Source organism: Panulirus ornatus, chromosome 20 (genome assembly GCF_036320965.1).
Source record: "Panulirus ornatus isolate Po-2019 chromosome 20, ASM3632096v1, whole genome shotgun sequence".
Taxonomy (NCBI): domain Eukaryota; kingdom Metazoa; phylum Arthropoda; class Malacostraca; order Decapoda; family Palinuridae; genus Panulirus; species Panulirus ornatus.
In genome coordinates this window covers 71,848,287-71,872,911 of record NC_092243.1, presented here as the reverse complement: position 1 = coordinate 71,872,911, position 24,625 = coordinate 71,848,287, and the positions used below count along the sequence as shown (strand labels likewise).

General features: G+C 41.2%; 2 protein-coding genes across 4 annotated transcripts in view; both read left to right on the top strand.

Moving 5' to 3' along the window:
* The window catches only part of LOC139756120 (copine-8-like), a 46,886-nt gene extending 32,367 nt beyond the window's left edge, over positions 1 to 14,519 (top strand). Inside the window, exons 6-8 of one of the 3 annotated variants that reach the window (XR_011714264.1) lie at positions 276 to 454; positions 5,774 to 5,890; positions 6,113 to 6,246. Coding sequence is in view for 2 of the 3 variants with exons in the window: in XM_071675206.1 (XP_071531307.1) it covers positions 276 to 454; positions 4,269 to 4,454; positions 6,113 to 6,436 (689 nt within the window). In the remaining variant the exon portion in view is untranslated. Of the gene's footprint in view, positions 1 to 275; positions 455 to 4,268; positions 4,455 to 5,773; positions 5,891 to 6,112 lie in introns of all 3 variants that reach the window. The other 2 variants (XM_071675206.1, XM_071675207.1) reach the window with 2 other exon arrangements.
* An 852-nt stretch (positions 14,520 to 15,371) lies between these two features.
* LOC139756119 (monocarboxylate transporter 5) overlaps positions 15,372 to 24,625 on the top strand; it is a 205,087-nt gene continuing 195,833 nt past the window's right edge. The window contains exon 1 of the mRNA XM_071675199.1: positions 15,372 to 15,567. The gene's annotated coding sequence lies outside the window, so the exon portion shown is untranslated. The remainder of the gene's footprint in view (positions 15,568 to 24,625) is intronic.

The following is a 24,625-nucleotide window of genomic DNA, read 5'->3' as shown; positions in this document are numbered from 1 at the left end:
TCAACATTTGATTTAGACCATCAGACCTTTCACTTCCAACCATTTTGATTCTCCAAAATTGGGACAAACTTTTTATTTGAAATATATGTTATTTAGGAGCCCCTCTACACTCCACTCCCTCCCTTGTACATAATAGGCCTGAGGAATTAGAGACCCTCAAAATCTTGGGAGCAAACTTGGCAATTCTGGGAGTCCTATGCTGCCATTTATTGTTCAGCTGTGTTTGTTTGTGTGTGCAAGGACATGTATATAAATCTTGAACATCTTTTCTGCAGGAGTTATCGAGGCATATTATGGTTGTTTAAATCGTGTTCAGCTGTATGGACCCACAAATTTTGCTCCCATCATCAACCACGTTGCTAGGTTTGCAGCGGCTAGTCAGGATGGAGACAAGTATTTTGTCCTTTTGGTACTAACTGATGGGATCATCACAGACATGCCTCAAACCAAAGAGGTAAGTGACATCTGGGATGAGGAAGATGCAAGTCATTCAGGGCTTTGCAGTGAAACTGAAAACTTCCAGTTCTGTTGATATAACTGCTCTTGGATATAAAAGACATTTGCCTGACTTTGTTAGAAGCTGAAAATGTAAATGTAATCAAAAAGGAAAATTTTTATGTATAAACATTGGTATTACATGGATTGTACATGTGATATACCTTTTCCTTTTTATTTTTTTCCATTTCTTGTTTGCCCTTTCCAGCATTAATGCCAGATACAGACTAAGAAAAGACCTCATTCACTCATATCTATTCTCTAGCTGTAATACAGTGTAGTGAAGTCCTCCAAAACCACAATCCCCATCCACAACTAGGCCTCACAGACCTTTCCATGGTTTCTCTAGCCGTTTCACATGCCCTGGTTCAGTCCATTAACTTCATGTTGACCCCTGTCTTGCACATATAGTATATAAACAAATATATTACCATATTGCTGTGGAATTTATTAAAAAAGAGGGTGACTGTATTGTTGACTGGTTGATAAGGATATTCAGTGTATGTATGGTTCATGGTGAAGTACCTGAGGATTGGCGGAGTGCATGCATAGTGCCATTCTACAAAGGCAAAAGGGATAAAGGTGAGTGTTCAAATTACAGAGATATAAGTTTGTTGAGTATTCCTGGGAAATTATATGGGAGGGTATTGATTGAGAAGGTAAAAGGATGTATAAAGCATCAGATTGGGGAAGAGCAGTGTGGTTTCAGAAGTGGTAGAGGATGTGTGGATCAGGTGTTTGCTTTAAAGAATATGTGTGAGAAATACTTAGAAAAACGGATGTATGTATGTATGTAGCATCTATGGATCTGGAGAAGGCATATGATAGAGTTGATAGAGATGCTTTGTGGAAGGTATTGAGAGTATATAGTGTGGTAGGTAAGTTGCTAGAAGCAGTGAAAAGTTTTTATCAAGGATGTAAGGCATGTGTACAAGTAGGAAGAGAGGAAAGTGATTGGTTCCCCGTGAATGTGTTTGCGGCAGGGTGCATGATGTCTCCATGATTGTTTTATTTTTTATGGATGGGGTTGTTAGGGAGGTGAATGCAAATGTTTTGGAGAGAGGGGCAAGTATGCAGTCTTGTGGATGAGAGGGCTTGGGAAGTGAGTCAGTCGTTGTTCGCTGATGATACAGCACTGGTGGCTGATTTGGGTGAGAAACTGCAGAGGTTGGTGACTGAGTTTGGTAAAGTGTGTGAAAGAAGAAGCTGAGAGTAAATGTGAATAAGAGCAAGGTTATTAGGTACAGTAGGGTTGAGGGACAAGTTAATTGGGAGATAAGCTTGAATGGAGAAAAACTGGAGGAAGTGATATGTTTTAGGTATCTGGGAGTGGATTTAGCAGCAGATGGAACCATGGAAGCGGAAGTGAGTCACAGGGTTGGGGAGAGGGCGAAAGTTCTGGGAGCGTTAAAGAATGTCAGGAAGGCAAGAACGTTATCTCAGAGAGCAAAAATGGGTATGTTTGAAGGAATAGTGGTTCCAACAATGTTATATGGTTGTGAGGCATGGGCTATAGATAGGGTTGTGCAGATGAGGGTGAAAGTGTTGGAAAATTAAATGTTTGAAGACAATATATCTGGTGTGAGGTGGTTTGATCGAGTAAGTAATGAAAGGATGAGAGAGATGTGTGGTAATAAAACGAGTTTGGTTGAAAGAGCAGAAGAGGGTGTATTGAAATGGTTTGGTCACATAGAGAGAATGAGTGAGGAGAGATTGACAAATGTGTCAGAGTTAAAGGGAATGAGAAGTGGGAGACCAAATTGGAAGTGGAAGGATGGAGTGAAAAAGATTTCGAGCAAAAGGGGCTTGAACATACAGGAGGGTGAAAGGCGTGCAAAGAATAGAGTGAATTGGAACGATGTGTTATACCGGGGTTGACGTGCTGTCAATGAATTGAACCAGGGCACGTGAAAGTTTTTATGGGGCCTGGATGTGGAAAGGGAGCTGTGGTTTTGGTGCATTACACATGACAGATAGAGACTGAGTGTGAATGAATATGGCCTTTGTTGTCTTTTCCTAGCACTATCTCGTACGTGCGTGGGGGAGGGGGGTGTCATTTCATGCATGACAGGGTAGCGACGGGAATGGATGAAGGCAGCAAGTATGAATACGTACATACATACTACATATGTATGGCGATGGGAATAAATAAAGGCAGACAGTATGAATTATGTACATGTGTATGTATGTGTATGTCTGTGTGTGTATATATATGTGTACATTGAGATGTACAGGTATGTATATTTGCGTGTGTGGACGTGTATGTATATATATGTGTATGGGGTTGGTTGGGCCATTTCTTTCGTCTGTTTCCTTGCGCTAGCTCGCAAACGCAGGAGATAGCAACAAAGCAAAATAACTATAAAAAAAAATGAATATATATATATATATATTCACTCTATTCCTTGCCCTCCTTTCACCCTCCTGCATGTTCAGGCCCCGATCACACAAAATCTTTTTCACTCCATCTTTCCACCTCCAATTTGGTCTCCCTCTTCTCGTTCCCTCCACCTCCGACACATATATCCTCTTGGTCAATCTTTCCTCACTCATTCTCTCCATGTGCCCAAACCATTTCAGAACACCCTCTTCTGCTCTCTCAACCACGCTCTTTTTATTTCCACACATCTCTCTTACCCTTACGTTACTTACTCGATCAAACCACCTCACACCACACATTGTCCTCAAACATCTCATTTCCAGCACATCCATCCTCCTGCGCACAACTCTATCCATAGCCCATGCCTCACAACCATACAACATTGTTGGAACCACTATTCCTTCAAACATACCCATTTTTGCTTTCCGAGATAATGTTCTCGACTTCCACACATTCTTCAAGGCTCCCAGAATTTTCGCCCCCTCCCCCACCCTATGATCCACCTCCGCATCCATGGTTCCATCCGCTGCCAGATCCATTCCCAGATATCTAAAACACTTCACTTCCTCCAGTTTTTCTCCATTCAAACTCACCTCCCAATTGACTTGACCCTCAACCCTACTGTACCTAATAACCTTGCTCTTATTCACATTTACTCTTAACTTTCTTCTTTCACACACTTTATGTTGAAATGTATAGGTATGCATATGTGCATGTGTGGGCATTTATGTATATACATATGTATGTGGGTGGGTTGGGCCGTTCTTTCGTCTGTTTCCTTGCGTTACCTTACTAACGCAGGAGACAGTGACAAAGTATAATAAATTTATAGATATGAATGAATGTCTGTATGTATATGTTGAAATGTGTAGGTATGTATATGTGCATGTGTGGGGGTTTATGTATATACATGTGTATGTGGGTGGATTGGGCCATTCTTTCATCTGTTTCCTTGTGCTACCTCACTAATGTGGGAGACAGCTATTAATTATGATAAATAAATAAATAATTACCATATGCATAGCTGCAGGAATTCTATTGAGAAACAAGCATTATATGCCATGGATGAAACATGCAAACCCTCTTCCCATGGCCAAATCTCACCTTTTGTGCTTCTTCAGTGTCCACAAAAATACTTTCCTCCTCCATATATTTTCAGAGGCAATACTCGGCTTAGGTTTATTGTGGATATAGGCATGTAACTCTTAGGGTGAAATCATCATACATATGGTCACTGAGACTAGTGATTCTTATGGTGTCAGCACCAACAATCCTCTTCCGTGTGACTCAGGCTTTCTTGAGAGAAGGATGGTCTTCCTTAACTCTTCTTAGCTGTTACTCCATTTGGGGAATTTTGCTTATGGGTTTTATATTTCTCCCACCTTTGCTTCAGGATGGTTGGTTCTTACCTTTTGAAGGAGGAGAAAGCCTGAATTTTCACCTAGGAGCAAAAAGAATTTGTGTGCACATGAGATTTCTAGGTGCACACAGCATTCAGCATGCAAACCTTGCCAATTCAATGCCTAGACATCTGCAGATGGTAATCAGGGCCAAAGGAGATATAACAGAGTACAAAAATGTAAGTGTTTCATATCCTTTGAGAATGTATGAGTAGGCAGACAAGGTTTCTTTGTGGACACTGTAGGTACTCTGATGGTATCAGCAGAATATACATAGCAAAGGATGATAAAACTTGAGGGGTATAGGGAAATTGAAAAGCAGTATTGCATGGTTATGGATAGTATCTTTTCAGTTCAGAATGTGCTATTGTTAGGTGTATGGATATTGATGAACAGAGTACTGTATATTGAAATGTAATAAATTGTGGGTAGTGATGAAGGGTCACCAAAAGACATGTAACTTAAACAGGGAGAAGAATTGTGTAAGGGAATCAGTTATGGAGAAATGTAAAGTAACCCATATACTTTATTTGATGGGGATCTTATGTAGGCCTTCCTATTGCATTGTAGGAAATTGCAAATTTAAAAGGATAGACAGGCTCATGGAAGGATGGAATGAAAGATGCTTTGAAGGTCTGAGACCTGAACATCCTGGAGGATGTGAGGCATGCAAGGAATAGAGTGAATTGGAGTGTTGTGGTATACTGGAAACAGTGCTGCAAGTGGACTGAACCAGGGCATATGAAGCAGTTGGGGGAAACCACAGACAGGTCTGTGGGTCCTGGTTGTAAGAAGATGTAAGTGAATGAGGCCACTTCTTTGCCTGTTTCTGGCACTACCTTGCTAAAGTGGGAAGTGGTGAACTTGTATGAAAAAAGGTAAGATTAGCTTAAAGACCCTTACTTGAATATTATTTGTCAACACTTAGTTTGGCAATTAAGAGAATAGTAGTGGAAGATACTATCGTAGTTTGTATGAGCATACATTACCATTACAGTTATTATGATTGGGATCATTAATGTCAGTTAGTTTACGAAATTCATTCTTTTATTTGGAGAATTTACAAGAACGCTAATGACTCAAATATAAAACTACGATTGAATTGATTTATTTTGTGATTTATTCCATTACTGAATGTTTGTTGAAATGTATCGTGTCACCTTTCCTTATGTATAAAGGGAAGTTAAACTGAGAAATAGTTCAGAAGCATGTGAAACTTTGATCAAATGAAAAGGTTCCAATATCAAAGACTCAGCAGCATTGCTTGAAACAAGTAAAAGCTTCAAGTTTTAAAACACTTGGGGGTTCCGTTGTAGCTTCTAGTTGTATAAAGAATGGGGGCTGCCTCTAGTGCTCTGTACTAAGCACTAAGTAATATCAGTGAATTAGAAAGATGGAGGAGAAAAGCAAGGATAAAGGGAAACATTAGATGGAACTTTTTTCTACAGGACTCTTGAAGAAAAATAATTTGGGTTGTTTGAATGTTTCAAACCTTCAGGAGCTGTACAGAAGTGAACATCAGTGAAAGGAGGAACATGTCGATGACAATTGTTTTATGTGGCTTCTTGTAATCAAGGGAAGTTCCCATATTTTGGGTATGCATGCATTTCCAAAGGTATCTCTTTCAGCTGATTTGATCACTGAGTTATCTTTGTCAGATTTCATGTGATATACTTTGTAATATTTAAGGTGTCTAATAAAGTGTTCTAAGAATTTTGCATCTCACAAAGTACTCTCATTTATGAAAAATCAGTCAAAAGTAAACATCTGAAACTAGTTGTATTAGAATATCTGAGTGAATTGATTTAATTACTTATTTATCTTCTTTTTATTACAGGCTATTGTTAATGCTGCAACATTGCCTCTATCCATTATCATTGTTGGAGTAGGTGGAGCAGACTTTGATAACATGGAGGAACTGGATGGAGATCTTGAACGCGTTTCTAGTAATGGTCGGTATGCTGCTCGAGATATAGTACAATTTGTGCCTTTTAGAGACTTCCTAAATGGGGGTGGGGATCCTAAATTAGCAAGGCTTAGGCTGGCTAGGGAAGTACTTGCAGAGGTCCCTGATCAAGTTTTGTCCTATATGAAAACTAATAACATCACTCCCCAACCACCCAAGATAAATGATACACACTTGCTTCCAGACCTAATCTAATTTTTTCTATCTTTCACTCCTAACCATCACGGGTATAAGGCTGATTGCCTTTAGTATTGTGTGTGTGTGTAGGGCTCAACAAATATTTTATTATCGACTGTATTGCACAATCTTTGTGTATGATGTATTTACTGTATAATCTCTATTTGATATATAGTGTCCTCTGAAACATGAATGCTCTGAATGCCAGATCCTCCAAAACCTGGACATTTTGAAAACCTGCTGGTGTTCAAGTTTTGTTTGGTTTATTGGGGTGAGAGAGAGAATGGCTTTCCAAGTTAAGGACATTTTATATGAGTGTAGCAGTGGTAAGTAATTTTTCTCCAAAACCTGGAATTTTACCTAATCTTGACACCCTTACACACCAATTAGCCCAGGTTAGGATGATCTGCTCTGCTGCTTTTATTAAATAGGGTTATTTTTGCTCAGAAAAAGTAACATAGAAATAAGGCAATGTATGATTTAACATAAATATGATTTACTTTGCATAAGAATGTGTTTTATACACAAGACAGATGTAGCGACTGACTTGATCTGTAAATGTATAGGAAATATCACTGAGATATTTGCAGAGATCCAGCTGGAGTGGACTAATGTATATGGACAGTAACCATCAAAGTTTTCACATGGCATAATTTCATTAGAAAATATTCATACTACTCTAGATAAGTACCTCATCCTTTATGATACTTTTAGAAATGTGAACATAGGAATACTAAAAGTAGCCAGTGTCATAAGTTTGTTGCATGGGGTAAGTTTAGCATGTCTCTTTGCTCTTAATTAACTGGCAACAATTTACCCTACTTCCCTGTAGCATTATCAGTCTTTATTCTTAGAAGTGCTGGACTGTCAAGTTCAGAACTCCCAGGAGTAAGTCTCAGTGATGCTATGAAGTAGTGAAGTGAAATTTTAAGTGGAAAATAAATGTTGATTGCAAGATTTCCTTTGAAATCACAACCCAGCATTCCCAAGAATGAAACTTAATAGATCAGGTTTAAAGAAAATTAGGTACATTGTCAAAAAAAAAAATGAAACCAGCAAAATATGGATATTTTATCTCCTTCAAAAGATATCCTTTGATACTTAAGAACATTGAATGACATTTGTTAGAGTTTTTCTGTGTTACTGTTTTTTTTTGTAAATATATTTGTCCTACATGAAATACATTTGTGAAGATGGAGGAATTTGATAAAAGTACTGAACTAACTGAAGGGCTTCAAAGAGAGAGAATATCACGTGCTTTTGTGACTTGCTTCTCACTGTTTGAGAGACAGATAGTCATTGATTATGAACATTTTATTTGGAGAAAGATTCTCATGCTGCTGACTATGGGATGGAGGGTAAAAGTAAAGAAAGCAGTATCTTCAGTAAGCCTTCCAGAAATGATTGATGTAGCCTGTGGTCTATACAATTTCTGAGGATTGTGATCAGTGCTATACCAGTGACAGCCACAAATTCTTTGAGAGAAATGTATGAGAGGAAGATGCAATACAGATCATAAGAAATTAAAAGTGATACACTTTGTTACTCAAAGAAAAGTAAAGAGATATGTATGTTGATTAGTCATAAAAAATGAGCAGTGCTGGAAAAGGCATGAGGCACTTTTGTTTTCCCACTAGTGATATGAAATGAGTAAGAAGCATAAACTGAAGTTTCTTATATTCAAGTATGATGTTATTTAGTAATTAGTTGTATTTCAGTACAGTTATTATAGTAATAAGCAATTTCTGTCAGGTTCTGAATGTTTCAAGTTTTGTGTTTTACTTAATGGGTACGGAAGTCAAAATTTCTCCCATGCCCTTAAATAAGTAAAAAGTCAAATCTACTTATTCAGATATGAGAAATTTGCCCATAAAATTCAGCAATACTTTTTTGTATAAACAAATAAGACTGAAAATCCCTCTCATCCGAGTTTTAAATGTCAGGTCGGACAAGTCAGACTTGGGATTTTGGCACCCTTGGTTCATTGTACATTAGATATAGTAACTTGATGCATGGAAGTATCTCACATATCATACAAGCAATGGGTTAAAACCCAGATTGTATCAGTAGAATCATATTGCTTTACATATGGAATGTGCATAAAGTAAGCAATATTGTATTAAAGCTTACAAAATTGGAGTTAGGCGTTATCCCAATGTGATCTTATTTTTTATTGGATAGAGAGCTACTGTTTGCCAAGTATATAGTTTACTACATGCCAATAAGAAAATACAGTAGATTACAAAGAGGTGCAGATAAGGTGTTATGTTTAAATCTCCGACAGAGAAAGTTCAGTACTTTTCTTTAAGTAATATTTGGTCTCCCACTTCTCCTCGTTCCCTCCACCTGTGACACATATATCCTCTTTGTCAATCTTTCCTCACTCATTTTCTCCATGTGGCCAAACCATTTCAATACACCCTCTTCTGCTCTCTCAACCACACTCATTATATTACCACATATCACTCTTACCCTTTCATTACTTACTCGATCAAACCGCCTCATACCACATATTGTCCTCAAACATCTCATATCCAACACATCCACCCTCCTCCGCACAACCCAATCTTTAGCCCATGCCTCACAACCATATAACATTGTTGGAACCACTATTCCCTCAAACATACCCATTTTTGCTCTCCAAGATAATGTTCTTGCCTTCCACACATTTGCCAATGCTCACAGAACCATCGCCCCCTCCCCCACCCTGTGACTCACTTCCTCTTCCATGGTTCCATCTGCTGCTAAATCCACTCCCAGACATCTAAAACGCTTCACTTCCTCCAGTTTTTTCCATTCAAACTTGCCTCCCAATTAACTTGTCCCTCAACCCTACTAAACCTAATAATTAACCTTGCTCTTATTCACATTTACTCTCAGCTTTCTTCTTTCACACACCTTACCAAACTCAGTCACCAACTTCTGTAGTTTCTCACCTGAATCAGCCACCAGTGCTGTATCATCAGCAAACAACAACTGACTCACTTCCCAAGCCCTCTCATCCACAACAGTTTTGTCCCTCTCTCCAAAACTCTTGCATTCAACCCCCTAACAACCCCATCCATAAACAAATTAAACAACTGCGGAGACATCACGCACCCCTGCCACAAACTGACATTCACTGGGAACCAATCACTTTCCTCTCTTGCTACTCGTACATATGCCTTACATCATTGATAAAAACTTTTCACTGCTTCTAGCAACTTACCTCCCACACCATATACTCTTAATACCTTCCACAAAGCATCTCTGTCAATTCTGTCATATGCCTTCTCCAGATCCATAAATGCTACATACAAATCCATATAAACCTATACATACACATACAGACTTATATACACATATACAGATTCATACTTGCTTGCCTTCATCCATTCCTGTCACTACCCTGCCCCACAGGAAACAGCATCACTGCTGCTGTTGCTCTCTCTCTCTCTCTCTCTCTCTCTCTCTCTCTCTCTCTCTCTCTCTCTCTCTCTCTCTCTCCTGCCTGCCCCGCCGCTTCAGCGAGGTAGCACCAAGAAATATTCTGTTAGCTAGAATGATGACAAACCATACACCTTTTGATAAATTACATTTCATGCTTTTGAGATGAGGAGAGGAGGTTCAGAAAAGCCTGTTTTTTTTTTTTTTTTTCAAAATATTATATCAGGTTATTTCCACACACTAGACTGCTCAATACTCAATGCCATTATCCATAAAGAAAACCATAGTCATAGAAGATGCCATCCTTAATGTCACCACATTGGCATTGACCAACCTAATTTTATGAAATTTTTTCTGTAATACATACTCTACAAAGACTGAGCTCAAATATTATATTATGAGGCTAATTTTTGGTTATTAATACAGATGGTGGGTGTTAGACAGGCATCTGTTTTCTCAGTTGTGAGTTAGCATATAAAAAGTCTGTAATCCTGAGAACCAAGCATATCTAGGAGGCTCTTCCTTCACCCCTCTTCTTGAACCATTTTTTTCTATCTATAGTGCTTTTGGTGCCCCCTCCTTGTTCTACAGGTATCTTTGCCACTGCTCGCATGAGCTGCCTGTATGTACCCCTGCCACCTGGCAGCTATTCCTGTAGTTTCTACCATTGTAATACATTCTTCTTTCCTCAAAGAGTGAAGCTGTGGTAATATGTTGGCAAGTTTCCAGGTGTTAGGCTTTTTAATGTGTACCCAGAAGCAGTTGAAGATACCTGCAAGTTCTTGTGCTGTAAATGAGCCATAGAGTTTTATGTGAAAGTTTGATATGTTGTCAGGTTTGTTGCATGAGAGTTTTTAAGGTTTTGGTTGCATTGCTTATATCATGGTGTAAAGAATGGGTTGTTTCTGGCTGGCGTATGTGTTTTTTCATGACTCCAGTTTAGGGGTGTGATTGGTTTGTGGCTGATTTTCAGTGGTGTTTCATGGGAATGTTTCCTAGTTGTAGTGAGAAGGGATACCACTAGATTATATCAGAAGTGCCTCGTACATGGAGGATGGGTTGGTGTAAGTCTTCTTTAAGGTGCATGAGAATTGTTTGCTGTGGGCTTTGTGGCTTGTTGTGATTACTGTTCATATGTTATGGAGAGAGAGTCTTACACATGTGTTGCCCCAACTCTTAACCCTGTATGTATATAGCACATCTTTTACTTATATGTATTTATGCACACATACATAGAGGACCTCTGTGATGTAATGGTTAATGTTGCTGATTGACATGCATGTATGGGCCTCCAGGGATGAAACTGGCTTAGGATCCTGGTCATGGCAGCCAGTCCACCCAGGTATTCAGCATCCCCTAGGGGGTACCAGGCATTAGCTAGGTGTGTGTGTGTGTATACTACATGTACACACGAGGAAAGATATCGTACATATGGACAAGGTTAAGAGACAGCAATGCTTTTCCCATAAAACACAATTAGTAATCACCCCATAACCTATGTCATGTTTGGGAAGGAGTGCCTGTTTCCTGTTTGCTTGTTAGTGATTAGGCTGGCGATGGTGTTGTCTCAGTTTGGAATTGTTTTGTGATTTCTTTTGGTGGAGAGTGGTGTTATCTGAGCTGGTTCCTGTAAAATCTGCAACTTGTGGGGAGAAATTTGGGTAATATTTCTTTCTATGCCCTAGTGGTTTTTGCTTTTTGCTGGCTCATTTAGTGATGCTGATGTAGCGTGAGATGATATGATTTAGAGATAGGAAATCACCCATAATGAATAACTAAGATTCCATGTAATATTACATATGAATACTGCCTGGTCTGCTTTTGGTTTTTGTTTTTGTTTGCCTAGTTAGGTTGGTTATGAGGTGTCGGGATGGGCAAGTTATGCTCAGGTGCTTCTTCCCGGCCGTGCTGGTATGGAGAATCTTTGTCTGGGTTGGGTGTCTTTGACTGGTTGCGTAGGTTGAGAATATTGAAAGGATGTATTTGATTTATTGGTAATTCTACTCAGGAATTTTGGTTGTGAGCGTTGAGCCATGCAGAATAGAGGGCATTGAAATCTCTTCACAGATTAATGCTAGGCATATTAGTCAGGTTCTGCAGTCGGGGAGAGTTTCTGGGAGGGCAAGTGGGAGGGGCAGATATGTAGGAGTTGATTGTGTTGTAGTAAGTGCTGTCTCGTGTTATCATTGTATATGATCTGTGCTTGAAGTAGTATCTGCGAAAGGGATAATGTATATGTCTGTGTACTTATAGAAAGGCAGGGGGGAAAGACCTAATTAGAATAAATTGGTTTCTTGGCTTTGTATGTCGTGTTCCTGAAGGAGGCTGAAAACTTCTGTGTACTTGTTTCTGATGCCACTGATGTAGAGTTGTGCGATGTTTACTGTGTGGATGGGATTGTGTGGAGTAGAGGGGTTAGCTGGTGAAGGGGACTGTATTTTGTGCTGTTGCTTGAGGTGCGCTAATGCTGGGAGAGTGAGATGGTCTTGGAGGAATGTGAAAATGCTTAAAATGCAGGTCATGCCTCTGGAGCATACGATGGATTGGTGCTTTTGGGTGCTTTTGCACTGCAGGCAAATGTACTCTTATTGTTCTCGGTTGGTGGTAATATCATTAGTGCTTTCACACAGACAGCATGACCAGGACTCCATTCTCCGGTGGGGAGAAAAAAATTTATGATTGTGAAAAGATATTTGGTTCCGACCCAATAATGTCCAGCAGTGCGGCCGGGAACAGATGGAGGCTGTTCGTGCTGGAGTTGAGTAATGCAAGTCTTTAAGAGGACAGGATAGGCGGTCGCAGACTAATATTCTTGGGAGCGAAGAATTAAGGTTAAACGCTTTTCATTTTTTATTTTTTTTTAAGCCATCTTCCGCAACCAAACTCCTGTCTTCGGAGTGGATGCGCGAGAAGAGTTTCATCCATGCGCTACAGCTAGATACAAACCCATAAACATTTTCGCACCTCTCGTTAATAGACCACCTAACTGTGGAACGGACCACCGACACTAGTCAGTCGTTAAAGACTGACGATGGTTGGAACATAAACATATTCAAAAGTTGTTTTGTGATTATGACGGACAGTAAAAAAAGTGTATGACTAAATCCCATTTTATAACCAAGTTGTCCATCTACGAAGCAGCAGTCTTGAACTTCCTCTCATTTCGGAGACTAAATATTAGGAACGTGTTATATAAGGGAATGATTCGGCCTTTCTCTGCAAAGATACTTCCTCAAGATGAACGACAAGAGGAATTACGATCTTAATATGAACGGCAAGAGTATTTATTTCATCAGGGAACGACGAGAATAATTACTTCCTGAAGATGAACATCGAGACTAATTCCTTAAGAGGAAAGGTACGTCAAAATAAACGGTAGGAGTGATTACATTTAAGATAACGGCGAGTGTTTATTTGCTAATGATAAACGACGAATAACTGCTTCCTCAAGATGAGTGGCATTAGTAATTTGTTTCCTCGTGGTGGATGGCAAGCGCAATTGCTTCAAGTTGAAGAGTACTTACTTCGTCACGATGAACGGTAAGAGTAACTACTTCCTCACGATGAACGGCACGAGTAACTTCTTCCTCACTTTGAACGGCAAGAGTAACTACTGCTCTTATGAACGGCAAGAGTACACTGCTCCTACGAACGGCGAGTAACTACTTCCTCACGATAAACGGCAAGAGTAACTACTTCCACACGACGAGCGGCAAGATTAACTGCTTCCACATGATGAACGGCAAGAGTACTTCCACATGATGAACGACAAGAGTAACTACTTCCTCACGATGAACGAGAAGGGAAACTACTCCCTCACGATGAACAAGAAGAAAAACTACTTTCTCATGATGAACGGCAAGAGAAACTACTTCCTCATGATGAACGGCAAGAGTAACTACTTTCTCATGATGAACGGCAAGAGAAACTACTTCCTCATGATGAACGGCAAGAGTAACTACTTCCTCTATGAACGGCAAGAGTAACTACTTCCTTACGATGAACGTCAAAAGTAACTACTTCACGATGAACGACAAGAGTAGCTACTTCACAATGAACAAGAGTAACTACGCGATGAACGGCAAGAGTACTTCCTCACGATGAACGGCAAGATTAACTACTTCCTTACGATGAACAAGAGAAACTACCTCACGATGAACGGCAGGAGTAACTAATGGAACTCGAGCGGCAAATGTACCCACTCACTCAAGGACAAAATCCTCCAGGATAGCTGGAGTATGAATACCTTCACACAACTCCTTTATCATTCTGTATATCTTACGTCCAAGTGAACCATGTTGATGCCATCGTACTGCAGTCATCCTATATGGCAGTGGATGACCATATATAAAAACCTGTGGCTATGGGTACACACGCCAATATACCCGCGCCTTATGTTGGTCTGCGTATCTGAGTTGTACGCGTAGCCACCGCCTATTCGATATAAAGGCGATAATAGCTAAGTATATCAGAGGAAAATATGAGGTTGATTGCTGTAAAATTAAATAAAGGCACTTGTAAAATTTCAATAGAAACCCTGTCTACTAGTCGAAAATGATAGTTGTAGAATAAACCAGGTTCGTCACCTGGAAATTGCATGACTTCTTGCTGTATTGTTTTTATAATTTTTTCAAAATGTATTACTCACTTTAACATCAATAAACCTAACAGTTTATATATTATACAATTATCACCTGACATAGTATAGTTCAGTGTAAAAACCGAACGCCACCTTACATAGCCTGTCCTGTTGTCTTTTCTGATTATATTTTTCCCACTCTGACGAAGTCTCCTTATATAATCTTACTATAATCATAATTCTCTCTTTTATATTAAAGATTGTATATACTAATATATTTCAGTAAGTCTTCTTGGTGCAATATATGAAAAGCAGTGGCAGCGTGCAAACAGCATAACGGGCTGGGAGTACGACGGCGTATCGGTAATCAACGCATTTTTTTTTTTAAATCCCTCAAAAAGTATCCATATTTTCGCATTGTAACAGTCATGTAACGCAGTGGATTATCGTTCAAGTATATTCTAAAATAAGCAATCTCAGGTGTACACTGTAGCTTCGGTTCTTGTTTCCATGCCTCGCTCTTGGACATCATTCAAACCCTCCGTATGACACAAGATGTCCTTCTGTTGTCCAACATTTTGTTGTTATTTAGTCGACCTTGAACTGGGCGCCAAATTGCCGAGTTGTTTACCAGAGGGACCCTGCCAAGACACGTGCCTAACCTAACTAAGCCACTAGACAAGCGGCCATACCAACCAAAACTGGTTTTCATTAGTACTAAGCTACAGAAATACAGCATCTGCTCTGGCAACAACTTATTCAGACTCACCATAAATGAAATATAGTAATGATCCCTTTGGAAATCTATGCTAACCACTTTTCTTTCAAAGGGCATTTGAAATTGTTTGCATTGCCCACCGCCAGAACCAGTGCTTCGAAAAATACAAACCAGCAACTAAGCAACACACCCATCCCCGTTTTCTAAGCGAGGTGGGAGACCAGTAGTAAACAAATGGTGTGCAGGAGGAGAGTGGTGCAGGGTCGTGCCTCAGCATAAACACTCAATTGTTGTGATAAGATTTGGTTTTTTTTTTTCAATGAAGCTTTGTGAATAGTATGTTGTCCAAAGACCTCGATGATCATCGCAGTGCACACCCAGCCTTTGACACTGCTTGCTAGGAACTGTACACTGCACGTTGGAAAGGTATTTGTTTTTGAAATGAATATAAAATGATATATAGAGATTATCCTTTTTTTCATGATGTGGGATGCTGTTTGCAGTATTGTTCTGTTCTGTGGTATTAGGAGAACTATAAGGCACTTTGCTGATGAGTTAAATCTTTGTTCTATGAATTATCCAGAGATGACATTTTGATATGTTGAATGTATTACTTTACATACAGTACTTAAAAGGTTCATACTTTCCGGTTCATTTTCGTCTTTTTCTTATTGGCTGTGATTTCTAAACACTCATATCCTTTGCCTGTGGGTTTAGCCACAATTTCCGTGGCTCAGCTCAGACATGTAGTCGGTATGCTAGACATTTTGATGAGGGATTAAATGAAATTAAAGGGTAACATCTGGAGGGAAAATTGGAGAAGTGATGGAAGATGTGGGTTGCAGGGTCGTACGAACACCGGGTACGAGGTGGGCAGTTTGAGTGGATTGCAAGAGGAGAAACAGTTATGGTCTGATGGTGAGAATGACAATGAAAGTTGAAGCGTTGTGTGTGTGTGTGTGTGTGTGCAGGCGTGGGCACGGGTGTTGCAAATACTGATTTTCAGCGAAGTCCGCAATTAGCATACACGTTAGGATAGATAGAATAATTGGATACATTTTTTTAGCCAAATGAGTGACTATAGAAATATTGATATTATGGATTTATATCTTAAGTTGTACGAACGAATTTCAGTACATTACACTCATTTGTCATGACTAGGCTTTAGAATATAACGTCAGTGTTAAGATCCTTTGTGTTCATAACGTAATGTCTTACTGTAAGAGGGTTGAACAGAGGTATACTGACGCATGGTAATGATATGTTGGTTAACTTCTCGCTTGTAGCGTGAGAACTGTGAACGAGAAGAATAAGATGAGGGAAGTTGAGGGATGAAAGTTTTTCAATTTGATGTCCAGATGTTACATAGGGTGCAAGGTAGAGAGGTGTAGTAGTGGATATTATATATATATATATATATATATATATATATATATATATATATATATATATATATATATGTATATATATATATATATATATATATATATATATATATATATATATATATATAGGTAGAGAGAGAGAGTGTTCCTAAAGGCCGCCAGGGTGATGAGTGTCATTGTAAATATGGGTTGTGGTATGAAGGATACAGCATGTGGATTGAAATTTTCAGGCAGTTTGTGATGAACGGAAAACACAGAAAGCAGAATATGTAAAGTACTCAATGAAGGATGTAAAGAAGAGAGTGGTGCATGCGCATACAAGGTAAACAAGTGAGTATTGTGTGTGAGATGAAAGCTTGAGAATTGATGGGAGAATAACACTAGCGTTGAGGTAAACAAATGCGTGTGGCCAAGGACTGCAGATGACGGTATATTAATGTGAGTGTTGGTATAGTGGGATACGAGGTAAGGAGGGAGAAGAAGACATATTTGTGGAGGTAGTTAAAAGATCAGTAATGGACATACAGAATGGGAAAAGCTGGGAAGAAGTTGCGTTGCGTAGTGCAATGGTGAAGAATGCTGCTGGGTGGGTGTGGAAAGTGCGACTGGAAGTATGGAAAAGCCAGTCTTTACTTAGTGCTTGGACGAAGACAGTAGATGTTCCTTTGTATAGAGTTAGCATTGTAAATAAATAAGAAATACAGAGGAATGCCAATAGATGTTCTGCTCAGCGTTGATAAGGTCTATACTAGGCATGTGATTGGTCGATTTACGAGAATTGGTGAACTGCCTGTTGGTGAAGAACAAGGTGGGTTTAGGGAGGGCAGACCAGGTTTTTGCAAAGCGCAGGTAGTGGAACATGATGCCAGAAGTGAGTGGAACGAGTTATGAAGAGGGGGGGGAAGCTTGCTGTCAGCTCACAGTGGGGGAAAAAAAAAATAATGAGAGTAAGGAGAGATGTGATACCTGCTCGGCGAAGGATATGGATAAGTTCTCATGATGCCTGGAGGGAAACATACATAGCAGGAGATGAAGCTAGGCTGAAAATTTTATCACAGGAAATGTGAAGAAACGTACTTTCAACAGTGTAGTGGACACGTGGAATAAGCTGAGCAAAAAGGTGAAGTGAATGTGGATAGTAATGGATGATATGATAAGTATATGATGGAAATAGGTTTCGGATATGGTGACCATACAAATACACAGACGTATGAATGATATATATATATATATATATATATATATTATTGTAATAACCCCAGGATCCCCCAGCCACGTGCTTGTATAGCTCCAAGGCCGCGCTACAATTGGTAGCTGGAGCGGGATTGACTTGTTTAGAGCGAGAATTGCTTTGGCGAAATTTTTACTCTCTCTTTACATGCCGATGATACAGCTAATGTGACTTTTCACTCAAGATACCATCTTTGAGTGTGTGTGTATTTATTTGTACTGTACTGGGAGGGATTTTAACTCGTGAGGCCCCATTTATTAACATTCTCTGCTATCATCCATCCTCTTAAATTTCTGTATACTGTCTGTACTAACCATGTCCTCAGCCATTCTGTTCCATTCATCCATCACTCTTAGGCTAAAAAAAACTCACTTCTCTTCATCTTGCTTATTTTCAAGTTATGACCTCTGATTGTTCTATTCCTACATCTCTCGAAGATATGTTTGCTGTCCGCGTCACTCATCTTTTTCAAAAGCTGAGATTAGGTTACCCCTCACTCTTCTTTCCAAGATGGAAACATGTAAATCCCCCCAGGCTTTCTTCATCATTTAGCTCCCTTCTTTAGCTACCTTCTTTGTTGCCCTTCTCTGAACCTCCTCTTTTAGCTCTTGGTTCTTATTTAGGTTCGGTGGTTAAACTTGGGAAGCACCTTCTAGTTTTGGTCTTAGGTGGGATGTGAACAGTTTGCTGAGTATTTCCTTGAAAGCTTTTCTGACATTTTCCAGAAAACGTTATGTCTCCTGAACTGTTCTCCCGGTGTGGGACTCTGGTGACAGGTTAGGGATGATGTCCCTCCCTCCCTAATCCTCCTCACACAAAACCCTGAAGCTTATGACCTGTTAGCTCGAGTTGACTTTCATTTGTCGTATATCAGACAAACTTCCGAGTGTGTTTAAAGTCCCCTTGTAAGTTGAGGCAGTACCTCCTCACATTTCACTCCTCTCATCATGATCTCTGCATCATCATTCATGAACAGATGGCTGTAGCTACGTAGCCCCCTTGTGCCTGACCATTACATTTTCACTCATTTTCACCCCGTAAGTTTCACCTTTTTACGACGATATGCAGGTGGCGGAGTCGAGTCCCGCGGTCAAGTCATTTCCACAGATCAAGACAGAACCCTGAGGCACTTCGTCCGTCGCCTGCCTCGACCCGTTTAGAGAAGGTTTCCTTGACATGTGTCTCTCGTTTCCTTCATCGCTGGTGACGGGTCTCCTCCGGGAATGCTAGCGTGTATCACAGGGAGATTTTTACCTCACGCAGTCAAAACATTGCGCATTGTTCAGAGTTGATGCGAGTGGCCATTTACCAATTGCCGCAGCCACTGTCAGCCATCGGTCGCTTGTTCACACGGATCAGGTCTCTCTGGTTTTCTGGTTCCCCTCGCACCACACGACTCAACTGGGGCTGAATGATCAGAACATACAGGCGGTTCAACGGATCTAGAGTACATCATGCTGGACACTGAGTCGTTGATGCCCTCGGTCCGAAGTGGTAAGTGTAGATGAGGTTCGAACTAAACAGGTAAGAGTAATTCATTACCACGGAAACCTGTCATCGCTTTTTCCGTGCTGGATGTATTGAGATAACGCACGGCCAACTTGCCCAGCATCACATCCTGCATGGAAGACACTGATGCAACTCCAAGCCACACCTGACCTTCTCCTGCGACAACAGCACTGGCCCCAATAGCACCGTGTGTCAACAAAGTCGCAAAATACGTTCGGTGAGGAGGGAGGTCTTGCGTTACTATTGGACCAGGCGAGAATGTGTGAAGGTGTCCGACGTCAGCTGGTGTTGTGGAGAACGGGAAAGGCCGAGTTGGTAACGCACAGTGTGAGTCCTGCCTGTGGTCATCACCTTCGTGTATCATCACCTGAAGTTAGGAGACTTCCTCACCTTGACACCGTCTGCCTCCCAGCCTCCTCATCCCTCCCTCCCCCCTCTATATTCTTCACCCTTCCCTAGCCTCCTCACTTCCTCACACTCCCCCTCACCCACCGCCAGCCTCCTCACTTCCCCAGACTCCTCGTCCCCCAAGTCAATAGCATGAATATAAAGTCTCCAGATGGTCACCGAGCCTGAGGGTAAGTGCTTCACTCCACCCGCCCAGCTGGCGGCGCTCCACAAGGTGCTTCCTCCACGTCCCCCATCAGCACGTCTGTTGGACCATCGTTCTTCCTCTCCGGGGATCGAACTGTCCCGTTCTCTGGTCGAAAGACCGCCAGTGAGTCACGACCCGGGGCTAATACTCCATCACTCCCCCCTCCTCCTCCAGCCATGTGTGTGAAAGCTTTGTGTTTACCTGGGCCACACAAACGTTAGGGGAACCACAGACCGTCTGTAGTTTGAATTGAAAAAAAAAAAAAATCACCTTTTTACCTCCCACTGCTTCGCTAGGATCACTCGATTTGATCCGTCACAAGGTAATGAGACGCAAGGCTTCTGTAGCTGGCCACCTTCGTCAGCGTCACCAAAGAACCTGGCCTTGATCCACCATTACATAGTCAACAAAGTCTTCCTTCGTGGCGCGCAGACTCACCCCAATGAGCGTCATGTGGCTTTAAGAATCCCTAAGCGACCATTTCCACCCAGTCAGTCAACCTCGGCGCTTATCCAGACTTATAATTAACGTCTTAAAAGATGGATCTGTTCACTGGAAGTACGTAGTTGATGTCTTGCTACCCACTGGTGTTATTGTCGACAACACAGCTCTCCCCTGGCTACCTCTCTCTGCACAACCGAACCATCGCCAGTCACGTCACCGTCAAGTGAACCAAGGTCGTTGTTGACCCGTCAGCCTCGCTTCCTACCCGACCCGACCCTTGTAAGTGCTGTCGCCGCTGAGTTGTTTACTCCACCACCAGAACGTGTGTGTGGCCATCACCCTGATGGCACAGTCAGCTGGCTGAGCGGCTCACGCGCTACCATCGTCGTGTCCTTCAGGTGTTATCGTTTCGTGTACACACTTCGTCGACCTTAAGACACCTGGGACTCCCTGCTTCTGAAGTCGAGAACATCGACACAGTTTTTATTATATGTCTTGTTCTATGCCTTCCACGCACCCTCTCTCTCTCTCTCTCTCAGACAAATGATTCTGTAGCAAACCTGGGGGAGGGACATGCGACATCATCTCCGGTAGCTATGTACACAACTTACCGCGAGTGACATAGAGTTACATTGGACCTCATCCAACAGGTCAGTCCTCTCATCTTCACCCTATTCCACCTGAGATCCCTCGTCCCCTGGCTACAACCTCAACCGCATCAAGGCTTGGCTATGGATGGTAAGCCCTGTTTTCGGTGCATTATACCGTACATGACAGTGAGAGTGATGTGTGGCGAGAGAAACAGTTGTGTATAATACACACACACACACACACACACGTATATATATATATATATATATATATATATATATATATATATATATATATATATATATACGAATAAAGTGTATATGAACGCGCACCTTCATAGAACATACAAAGCTCCAACAGCCAGGATCGAACCTGGGACCCCTTGTGCAATATATATATATATATATATATATATATATATATATATATATATATATATATATATATATATATATATATGTTTGTGTGGATGTGTGATATGAGTTTGAATGGAGAAAAAATAGAGGAAGTGAAGTGTTGTAAGTGCCTGGGAGTGGAAATGTTAGTAAATGGAACCATGGAAGTGGAAGCGAGTCATAGGGTGGGTGAGGGGGCAAAGTTTCTGGGAGCACTGAAGAAAGTGTGGAGAGATCGTTATCTGGGAGGGCAAAACTGGGTTTCTGAAGATTCAGTAGTCCCAACCATCTTGTATGGATGCGAGACATGGGGCATAGATGAGGATATGATAATAAAAAGTCTGGTTGAGTGAGTTGAAGAGGGTATTCTGAAATGATTGGGATATATAGAGAGAATGAGTTAGGAAGGTTGACAAAGAGCATATATGTCAGAGGTGGAGGGAATAAGAAGCAGGAGACCAAATTGGAGGTGGAAGGATGGAGTGAAAAAAATTTAGAGTGATCGGGGCCTGAACATGCAGGAGGGTGAAAGGCATGCATGAGATAGAGTGAATTGGAACGATGTGGTTACTTTGTGGTATTCAAACGGTCGACGTGCTGTCAATGGACAGAAGTAGGCAGGTTAGATCATGGAAAGGTCTATGGGGCCTGGTTGTGGATAGGGGGCTGTGGTTTCGGTTCACTGCACATGACAACTAGAGAATGAATGTGAGCGAATGCAGTCTTTCTTCGTCTGTTCCTGGCGCTACGTGGCTTTCTCGGAAAACGGTGATCAAATATGGAACTGGTTCTCAGTGAATGTAGGTTTGCGGCAGGGGTGTGTGATGTCTCCATGGTTGTTTAATTTGTTTATGGATGGGGTTGTTAGGGAGGTAAATGCAAGAGTTTTGGAAAGAGGGGCAAGTATGAAGTCTGTTGGGGATGAGAGAGCTTGGGAAGTGAGTCAGTTGTTGTTCGCTGATGATACAGCGCTGGTGGCTGATTCATGTGAGAAACTGCAGAAGCTGGTGACTGAGTTTGGTAAAGTGTGTGGAAGAAGAAAGTTAAGAGTAAATGTGAATAAGAGCAAGGTTATTAGGTACAGTAGGGTTGAGGGTCAAGTCAATTGGGAGGTGAGTTTGAATGGAGAAAAACTGGAGGAAGTGAAGTGTTTTAGATATCTGGGAGTGGATCTGGCAGCGGATGGAACCATGGAAGCGGAAGTGGATCATAGGGTGGGGGAGGGGGCGAAAATTCTGGGGGCCTTGAAGAATGTGTGGAAGTCGAGAACATTATCTCGGAAAGCAAAAATGGGTATGTTTGAAGGAATAGTGGTTCCAACAATGTTGTATGGTTGCGAGGCGTGGGCTATGGATAGAGTTGTGCGCAGGAGGATGGATGTGCTGGAAATGAGATGTTTGAGGACAATGTGTAGTGTGAGGTGGTTTGATCGAGTGAGTAACGTAAGGGTAAGAGAGATGTGTGGAAATAAAAAGAGCGTGGTTGAGAGAGCAGAAGAGGGTGTTTTGAAGTGGTTTGGGCACATGGAGAGAATGAGTGAGGAAAGATTGACCAAGAGGATATATGTGTCGGAGGTGGAGGGAACGAGGAGAAGAGGGAGACCAAATTGGAGGTGGAAAGATGGAGTGAAAAAGATTTTGTGTGATCGGGGCCTGAACATGCAGGAGGGTGAAAGGAGGGCAAGGAATAGAGTGAATTGGAGCGATGTGGTATACCGGGGTTGACGTGCTGTCAGTGGATTGAATCAAGGCATGTGAAGCGTCTGGGGTAAACCATGGAAAGCTGTGTAGGTATGTATATTTGCGTGTGTGGACGTATGTATATACATGTGTGTGGTTGGGGTTGGGCCATTTCTTTCGTCTGTTTCCTTGCGCTACCTCGCAAACGCGGGAGACAGCGACAAAGTATGATAAAAAGAAAATAAAAAAAATAAAAATAATATATATATATATATATATATATATATATATATATATATATATATATATATATATATACAGGGGGGGTGGAATGTGTGCAAGTAATAGAGTGAATTGGAACGATGTGGTATACCGGGGTCGACGTGCTGTCAATGGGTTGAACCAGGGCATGTGAAGCGTCTGGGGTAAACCATGGAAAGTTTTGTGGGGCCTGGATGTGGAAAGGGAGCTGTGGTTTTGGTGCATTACACATGACAGCTAGAGACTGAGTGTGAACGAGTGTGGCCTTTGTCCTTTCCTAGCGCTGCCTCGCGCGCTGGAGGGAGGGGGTGCCATTTCATGTTTGGCGGGGTGGCAACGGGAATGGATGAAGGCAGCAAGTATGAATATGTACATGTGTATATATGTATATGTCTGTGTATGTATACGCTGAAATGTACAGGTATGTATATGTGCGTGTGTGGACGTGTACGTATATGTGTATGTGGTTGGGTTGGGCCATTCTTTCGTCTGTTTCCTTTCGCTACCTCGCTAACTCGGAAGACAGCGACAAAGTATAATAAAGAAAAAAATATTCGTATATATTTTTTGTCATAATTGTTCGCCATTTCCCGCATTAACGAGGTAGCATCTGAAACAAGTAACTGGCCTCATTCGCTCACATCCAATGTCTAGCAGTCGTGTGTATATTGCACCGAGACCACGATCCCCTATCCACAATCAGGTTCTCCTGATTGCTACATACCCTGTTCAGTTTTTTAACGTTAGTTCCCCCCTGTGTGCCGCATCGGTTCGATTCAGTCTGTCCCAGTTCTCCTTACACCTCCTGCATATTCAAGTGTATTGCCATGTCCTTCAATGCCCTCTTTTTTTCTCCCACATATAACTAAATGCACTTATACGTTGACGACTCAAGGTATGCTATACGAAATCTGGTTACGATTAATGCCTTCAAGACCCAGTTTCTGCCCACTTGTATTGATGATTCCTTATTTTTATTTCCTCTCCTTGAACAGTCCTGTAATTCTATAATACATTGTGTGTGTGTATGTGTGTGTGTGTGTGTGTGTGTGTGTGTGTGTGTGTGTGTGTCACATAGAAGTGAGGCTCATTAAATATAGCTGTAATAAACCCTCGTCCTCAACCATGTTTACCAATAATTTTTGTTTTGTCAAGGTTTATGATCCTGAACACGCATGAAACCTTTACTCCTGAATTGAAAAAAAAAAAATAGAATCAGAACGTTATACAAGGATGCCCTCTAGAATAAAGTTCGGTAATATGTTGGAGGTGTATCCTTGAGGTGGTGTTGAGTTATGCAGTACAAGGATGTATGCGCAACTGCGAGTTTAAGGCCTAGAATATTAACTCCAGCTTACATACAAGTCCTTCATGATCCCAGTGGAATAATACTG